The 8,616-nt window shown below is 42.2% G+C and overlaps 1 protein-coding gene across 1 annotated transcript; it reads right to left on the reverse strand.

Moving 5' to 3' along the window:
- Positions 1–1,419: 1,419 nt before the first annotated feature.
- Positions 1,420–5,595, reverse strand: etaa1b (ETAA1 activator of ATR kinase b). Its single transcript, XM_062463638.1, has 6 exons — positions 5,311–5,595; positions 4,822–4,947; positions 4,635–4,699; positions 4,239–4,348; positions 2,663–4,086; positions 1,420–2,102 (listed from the first exon to the last, which is right to left on the reverse strand). Exons 1-6 carry the CDS (start codon positions 5,543–5,545, stop codon positions 1,978–1,980), a joined length of 2,085 nt encoding a protein of 694 aa, XP_062319622.1. The 5' UTR covers positions 5,546–5,595; the 3' UTR covers positions 1,420–1,977.
- Positions 5,596–8,616: the final 3,021 nt, after the last annotated feature.

An 8,616-nucleotide genomic window follows, 5' to 3' on the forward strand; every position in this document is an offset into this window, starting at 1 on the left:
ATGTGTCCTGACAAGAACACGTTTTTGGCACAGATCAAAATCTCCAAAGTGTACAGTATGATTACATTTCAGAGGGTCCCATGTGGCATCTCTTACACTCTACGGGCCAGGAGAGCATGCAAGCACTTGCCTTGTTTCTATCTTGACTGATTCTTGTTTCATGCGAGGCCAAATAAAAGAAACACGGTGGGGCAGACACCTTGAATCGCCGTAAACGGTCAGTGGTTTCGAAGGTGTGCTTGGCTCTTCATCAAAGTAGCTGGCATGATGCAAAAGAGTAGAGAAAGCAAATTCAATCAAATATTATGAATACTTGAAATATTTACTTTGTCCCAGCGGTCTTAAATAAACATGTTAGTCCCAACTACAGACAGGGTTGGTACAGCCATGTGCATACCATCCCCAAAGTTACAATAAGTCAATTAATGTCCGAAACAATCACTTCTGATCTGCGAAAACTCCCAAAAGAAAATATCCATATTAAAAATGACAGCTTCAAATAGGTACCATGGAAACATAATGGGCCAGCTATTACTGCCTTACACCCGACTAACAGTCATAAATCATTCGCTCGCCACAAAGCCCAGCGTTGTCCTCCTCCGCTCTGATTCAATAATCAGAAATTGCTCTGTGTATAGCGTGACGAGCGAGCGCTGAAACAGCCATTCTTCTGTCGGGCTTCTGAGTGTTGGCTTTCCGGGGCCAGGCTACAGGGATCCTTCAGCGAGTGCGATATTGTACCTGCTCGACACCTGTTGGCCTCGCCAGGTTTCATCAGATAGTTGAAATAAATGCTAGTCATCATCATAACCATAATCATAGTCATAAAACAGCCTTTTATGCCTGTGCCAAATTGCCCCTGCCTTCTGATTTACAGTCCGTTCGATGGGGAGAAAGAAGGCATAGTTAAGCCTATGCCTGGTACCTTGCGTGATGTAGGACACACACATATACACGCACACATGGAAATTGCACGGACAAACCTACACACACGCGTGTGTTATAACTGAGAGCACATCTCTTCTGCCCAATAATAGCTGGGTTTTGGGTACGGAGAACACAGAATTCTCTAGGAAGCACAAAGACAAACGTTGTCCCACAGAATCCTAATACAGCAGGTGTGAGAGATGAAGGGTCAGAAAGGAAATTCATCTTGATATTAGTCTCATATGAATAATCTCTCATTTCTAATAGTATGGTCCTCATATGAAAAAGAGCTACGAGTCCAAATAGGAGTCAACAAACAATGAATCAAATGAACTTTTCAACAATCAGACCTGTTTAAAGGTATTCATGCCAAAATCAGCCATCATAATAAATATCCTTTTCTCTCAGTACTTTTTCATAAGGCTATAGCCTTACAGTATAGTATGTAAGTGTGAACACATGAATTGACAGGTAAGATGTTTTGATCATATTTTAATAGCATAGCATATTAGCTAGACAATAACAAAGGTGCAGACTATTCCTACTGTGGCTAGGGAGTGGCATGATACAGTCTTTAGCTTGGCCTTCTTTATGGCCAGTGCTATTTTAGAACAAAATGAAGATACAAAGCATAGTGAAGAACAACACAAATAAGAGACATTGAAAACAGTTGTGTTTTGCTCCGTTGTAACACGTGATTCAAGTACTAAATCAGATAAACACTATTTTAAAGTCTAAATGCAGGTTCAGGTACATGTAATACTGTAGATTTACTCTCTGCGAATGGAACACTTTCCATGAAAGTCTTCGATTACAACATTGTACAAATAACTTTAAAAACAGGACAGCCCATTTTTTTTTATTTTGTGAACATCTTTTCCCAAACTAAAAGTCTCTAACTATGTAATACTGCAGACACTTTGGCCCCACACAAATGAAAGCCATTTACCAACTAATTCGTTATTAGCATTAGGCCAGAGAAAGATGTAAACAACCAACTCATGGTTAGCAATCATACTCAGTAGTATCTGGGTCTGGCCCAACGCACCATCAACACGATGCTCCTCCTGGGTTGTGGGTCTGCATCCGTGTTCTTCTCCTGGCTATCGCCTCCTGCTTCTTCCTCTCAATCTCCAGCGCAGAACACTTCCCCGCCATGCCACTTGTGACAAAAACTTAAAAAAACACACACACACACAAAAATATATATAATTTAAACAAATATAATATGCTAGTTGTGTAGTGTCGCTATGTAGTATTGTTTGTTACTGTGGTGTTACTGACTAGTGCGTCACTTGCGATAAATGCTTTGTTTTGTTATGATGTATTTTACTCCCCCCCCCCCCCCGTGTGTTGTATATGAGTAACCTATTGTATTTCTATTGTTATTTTATTTATTTTAATCTGGACCGCTGTAATGCTGCAAATTTCCCTTCGAATAAATACAAGACCTACTTATCTTTGTAAAGCATAATAAAAAAATAAAAAATAAAGTATGCCAGTACTAAAGTACAGCCTCCTTTTAGAACCCTTATTCAAACCCCATTTGCTGATCAAACAGGGGTTTCTCAGGTTCCTGTGGAAAGTAGATAACATCTACAATAAACATCCTGATTGGGCTAATGTGCTCTTTGGGGCCAGCGTCTAATGCAATATCTGTACTAACCTAGCACAGGTGCAAGGGGAGTGGGTGGCTAGGGGGGGAGGGGGTGGTTGAGAACTGAACAAAGCTTACCTTTGTTGTTCATGGTTGCAGAGTCGGACAGATGTCTCTTGAATGATGCATGATGGGAGTTGGGGTTCCTGGCCGAGACTGTATGTGGCTGCATAGTTGTCTTATTGTCCACAGACTGGAAGGTTGCACAGGTCCCATGGCTTATTGATCCCCCACCAGGAGCACTAGTAGCCTGGGTGAACATGCCCACCCCACCACCTGAGTGGCTCTGAGTCACAATGGAATGGTTGGCAGCTTGATATGGAACGTTCCATAATTGGAAGTTCTCAGTTGGGATGCTGGTTCCCGGTGCAGAGTTAGAACGGACGTAGCTGCATGACCCTCTGTTCACAGACCGATCTATATCAATGATTACGGGCGTGGACATTTTTCGCTTGATTTCGTCCAATTGTTTCCGGCCGTCAGAGCTGGTCACGGACTCTGGCTGACTGTAGGAGATCCTCTCCACGTTGTCACACACCTGGTACAACAGTTCATCATCATCCCCCTCGTCCCACTGGGACTCAGAGTCGAAAAGGGACTTAAAGTCCACGTCTGAGACGTCCTTTAGAGAGTTCTCTGTCCGCTGGTCTGAAGTCACTGCGAAAGAAGAGCCTGGCGTGGCTGTAGGGCAGCCCCGATCAAGCCTTTGAGTTGTAGGCTGGGGTTTTACTAGAGTAAGGCACGTTTTGGGTACTTCTCTGGTGGCAGACATCTTGCCCTGGAAGTAGGGATTGGGGTCTAGCTTGAAAGTGCTTCGGTTGGTAGTCTTTGGTTTGGGACACAGCCCTGTAAGGTTGCTTCTGCTGGCTTGAGGGTGTACAATGGACACCTGATCAGGACAGTGCACACGTGTAGACCTACATGTAGTTATGGCTGGAAGAGATTCTGTAGCAAGGCAATTTTTGATAGTGCATGTTTGTGAGCTGGGTTTGGGTGCCACTTCCGCCTGTGGCTCAGAGTTCATCTCAAGCACATTTGAGTCATTGAGGAGGTCATCATTCTCCCAATCATCGTCAAAATCGTCCGCTTTGACTGACGCACCTTTGAAAATCCCGTCCACGTCACCGGGACATGGTACAGGACCAGACTTGACCTCTGACCTGTGGGTGGCGAGATGGGAAACCCCAGGTTGACCCTTAATGTCTTGTGAATACGAGGACGCAGATGAACCCTGACTCAGACGGCCGCTAATTCGCTGAGTCGGCCCGTCAAACAGAGCGTGTAGCTCCTCCTCCGCTTGCTGGGACCTGGAGGACAGACTTCCGCGTTCCTCCACGCAAACGGCAGGAATAATCTCACCGGACGAGCGGCCGGCTGCTGTGTTGTGTTTGCTGAGGTTATTGAGGGTGTTGTTTCTTTGTTCAAGGCTCTCTTTGTCTTGCTGGTGCATACTGATGTCAAATTGCTTGGCCAGTTTCATGAGGTCCTCCACATTGCTTTGCCTTTGAAGTCGAGAAAAGAAATGTGGTTATCATTATTTTTTTTCTCCAGCTTTGGCACATCACTTAGGAAATATGGCTGTATTGAAACATGAATACTATCTTTGTAATCATGGTTAGGGCACTCATTCCAATGTCTCTTGTTTCGTACTTACCGTGTTGATTTCCTCTTGACACTTGGTGGACGCGCTTCAGGGGTACAAGGGACAGCACTGTCCCCAATCCACTGTAATAAGGCTGACTCAACACTGGTAGGTTTGGTATCCTAAAAAAATACATTTAGACTCAGAACAGCTGCTGGAAATACTTTACAGTCTATACTACATGTTCAAGATACAGATAAAGTGAAGAGAAACAAGAAAAGTTCAATTTTCAAGACATCTGTGATGTTTGATTGTATTTGGTGTCACATTGTGACAAATTTGATAGAAAAAGCTTATATTACTAAACCAGGCCTATTAATCAGTAGGATTATGCTTCATAAGACTCAGTTAAACATGCAAAGATAAGATAGTATAAACAGTAAGTTTTAAAATAACTAATGTACTGACCTTTGGAACAATGCGATTGACAATGTCTGAGATCTTGACAACTTTAGTTTCTCCGGGCCCTTTCCCTGTGAAATGAAGTCAGACATTTAGTCAAATGTCCTCACTTCTTTTAAAAATATATATTTCCGGGAAGAGTATGTTTTTATTTGTTTGTGTGTGTTACAACACTATTGTTTTTGTTTGTTACCATTGTTTCCAGAAGGTGATGTGGAGTCCCATATGATGTCATGCACCATTTCTCCATCACCAGGGGAATCTCCACTATTCAAGTTGCTGTATCCTAGTCTTCCTCTGCATCTGGGGGTCTCCAAAACTAATGAGATCAATGTTTAGAAAGATGTGTATGAACACTCGGTAGTTAGTTAACTATTGAATCAAGTATGACATATCTGCTTATTCCTTGCATCGTATCAACTTTACTCCTGACTTTACAGAGTCAGGAGTATTTTATCTAAGTGTAGGCCTAGGATTACAACTGCCTCAAGTGATCCAGTTAAACCTTGCATGCTCATGAGGAAGACGCTAAAGTTAGCCATCCATTCATAAGCCGCTATTTGTAGCTAAACAACTACACAATTGTTGACAAGACTAACTAAATTAGTTGGCTAAATAACCTGACTTGAGATAACTAGAAAACTGGGAAGCTCATTTGGTATGATTCCTGCAACAATCTTACCTTTGGGGGGACTTGAAGAGTTAACGCATGGTGATAGTTGGGTATGTTTTGTTTTATTCCTTGATTTGTTCGATCTCGGTCTGTTTTTAGAAAGTGCATGATTCCACATTTCACTGAACTCACGTGAAGCAGTGGGAGCTTCATGCTTTTTCCGGTCGGTCATTATAAATCGTCCTGCACCATTATTTATCTTGTCTATTCGTTTTGTTAGCCGATTTTTAAAGTTTGTTGTCATTGTGTTCGTTCACGCAAGTCGCCATTTCTTTGATGACGGCCCATAGTACGGATATCTGATTGGTTCCTCCCGTCTCGCAGTCTATGGAAACACGCGAGAGTAAGAAAAGGCCTCCGAAGCTGAGCAATTGTTAATGCTGCGTCTGATCTTCACTGAAGACCACCGAGAAACTCTAAAGTTAAATAGCTAACGCATTAAGGAGTTTACTATTAAACAGTATACATTTTTACTATAACGTTAGCACATTTCCAAATCCAATACGAATTTTCCTTTCCCTTTCCCATAGGCTACCAGTAGGCCTATATTGACTGATGATTGAATAGGAGCTGCAACCTGTACTCTAATCTGATCCCTCAGCAAACATGAGACAGACATGGCATTTCCTTCACCCCATTGATGTCATCTGTCTCCATGACATTGCACAGACAGAGGCTGCTGCCCCATCCAAACATCACAGATGACCTCACATCCCAGGGTCACATTGTATCCATGCATGATATTTCCAGGTCATACAACCCTCACCAGACCTATGAGGTAAATGGTCAAATCAAGGCTGCCGAACAAATGTGTATATTTAAAGTGAGATGAACGAGACACAAACAAAGCTAACTGAATCATCAAGGCAGTATTTCTTTTTGTGTGAAATCCAGAAATGCACTTATTTGTTACTGAATCTCCACCAGGCATGATGATACTGGCTCTCCACTCCTTGAACACCTGTAATACCAGATACTGTTTCACTCTTCACACATGCACACACACACAATCAGAGTTTCCACCAAGCTTTCATCCTCACAGTATTACTAATAAAAAAACAAATGCAAAGTGTTAAACATTTCATTCGTACAGTTTTGTGAAATCCAAGCCAACAGTTTATCCCCTGACAGTAATCAAACTTATATTAACAGGACATGGGAAGATTCATACAATGTAGGCCTATATCTTAGATGCCCCTAAGAAAGCATGAATAATGACTGCTGGACGAGGTTCAAAAACAGGGCTTGTGCATGTCCTTCAACACCATATTACAGTTAAACAAACAGCAGGGTCAGACCATGTTCCTTCTCATTACTGATATTATGAAATGACACATTCCCCCTTCTTTAGATGTGAGCAAGGATTGTATGGTTGGAAACAACATTTAAAACTGATTATGAATTAATATGATTTTACACTGTATGTCTTTTTGATAATATTGTTGTATTCAAAAGATTCTTTAATCCACCCGTTTTATTTATGCTATAGAATTAAAGTGCACTGATTACAAACACTTTGGCACCATTCTACAAAGCATTTTCCTGCATAAAGCACTAGATGGTGCTTGTATTCTTCTCTAGGTTTGTGTGCGTGTGCGTGCATGTGCGCGTGCACGTGTGCCTAATGCTGCAGGGATATGAGCTGGATGCAGGGAGACTTCAGTGCTGCTGCTATGAACATGACTCACTGGGTTGGATGGAAGTGTGTGAGTAATGGACACCACTGTCTACAAACTGACACCAAAACATACACACACACTCACACGCACACACAATTCAACTATTCTGTTACTCTGTATGCTATGAACATGCTGTATTTTCTGTACGAGGATCATGGCCCTTTTTTTACATATTAATGTAATACAAAATCACTTGCCTGTCAATACTCTGGACATTTTAATTAATAAGAAATGTATTATTCCAGCCCAAATAATACTACTTATTATTACTATTATATTATTATTATTATTATTATAGTATTAATATTACTATAATGATAATAATAATACAATCCTATAATTCTATATTTGTTGTATATTTTTTTCAATACAATGCTTTGTGTTTAAGTCAAAACATCTAACAAAGCACAAATTATGGCTTACACAATCAATTCTGTTACATGTATTAAATGTAACAGGACTTAAATAGATCTTAATGTGTTATCATTGCAATGGTTACAGCTCTTTAATTAATAGGGAACCACGTCGCATGCCTTTCCCTTATATATTCACTTAATCCGAGGGGGGGGGGGGTATCCCTATTGCCCTGTCAACTGAGCTGTGTCACATCAGGCTTCCATGCAAAAATGTACCCAGAGGCTCAGTCTATTTCACATATAAAGCCACCATAACAGCCTCTGTCACACCGAATGTTAGCATTTGACAGAAATGATAGTTAGACCACAAAAGGGTATGTGTCACTTTCAATTGAAAATGAGACATAAAGCCATTTCCACGTGTTTCTTCTCTCTCTCTCTCTCTCTCTCTCTCTCTCTCTCTCTCTCTCTCTCTCTCTCTCTCTCTCTCTCTCTCTCTCTCTCTCTCTCTCTCTCTCTCTCTCTCTCTCTCTTCTCCCTCTCTCTCTCTCTCTCTCTCTCTCTCCCTCTCCCTCTCTCTCTCTCTCTCTCTCTCTCTCTCTCTCTCTCTCTCTCTCTCTCTGTTGTTTGTACACCTTTTCCTCTCTTCTCCTCCATGCTTTCACACTCTTGGGCAGTGAGATGCCAAAGGCTCTGCAATAGAGGATGCTGCTAACTCTGCACCAAGAATGTTATTGCTAACACACTACACCCTTAGCCAATAACTATATGAAGGCTTTCTAGCTCTCGAGAATTTATTTTGTTCCGCCTCCGTCGTTTAGACCCAATTAAGAAGCTAATTGCAAAGCTCGCTAAGGACAAGCATTGTAGTAAAAGTACAGAGCTCATGGCTAATTGCCCAAGCAGATGCTAGTCTTAATGAAAAAAAGAAAGACAAAGCCAGGGGGATCAGGCCAGGGGAATCAGGCTTGGAGGAGGAGATGGGGGCTCGTCAACAGTGTGGATCCCAAGGACAGTGAACTCTGGGCGGGCGCCAGGTGTGGCGTATCTGGTCCACACGTGGATGCTTGCCGCGCCTCTGAAGCTTGAAGTAGAATGATGTCTGTGAAAAGAATGATTCCTCTGGTTGTTTCTCTGGTGTAGTTGTGTGTGACGGTATGTGTGCATCTAATCTCTTCTCACGTCTGTGTCTTTCTCCCTCCCTCCCTCCCCCCCTCCCCCCCCCACCACACACACACACATAGGCACTCGCTCCCAATCTTCTTTCCCTCTCAGCGAGC

The sequence above is a fragment of the Osmerus eperlanus genome, chromosome 6 (assembly GCF_963692335.1).
Source record: "Osmerus eperlanus chromosome 6, fOsmEpe2.1, whole genome shotgun sequence".
NCBI classification, from domain to species: domain Eukaryota; kingdom Metazoa; phylum Chordata; class Actinopteri; order Osmeriformes; family Osmeridae; genus Osmerus; species Osmerus eperlanus.

Bases quoted from the DNA above. Each gene is read 5' to 3' on its own strand.
- etaa1b (XM_062463638.1), bottom strand. From the start codon at position 5,545: ATGACAACAAACTTTAAAAATCGGCTAACAAAACGAATAGACAAGATA. The intron at 4,948-5,310 runs GTAAGATTGTTG...TGATCTCATTAG, and splicing joins CTCTTCAAGTCCCCCCAAAG to TTTTGGAGACCCCCAGATGC. The intron at 4,349-4,634 runs GTCAGTACATTA...GTATTTTTTTAG, and splicing joins TCAATCGCATTGTTCCAAAG to GATACCAAACCTACCAGTGT.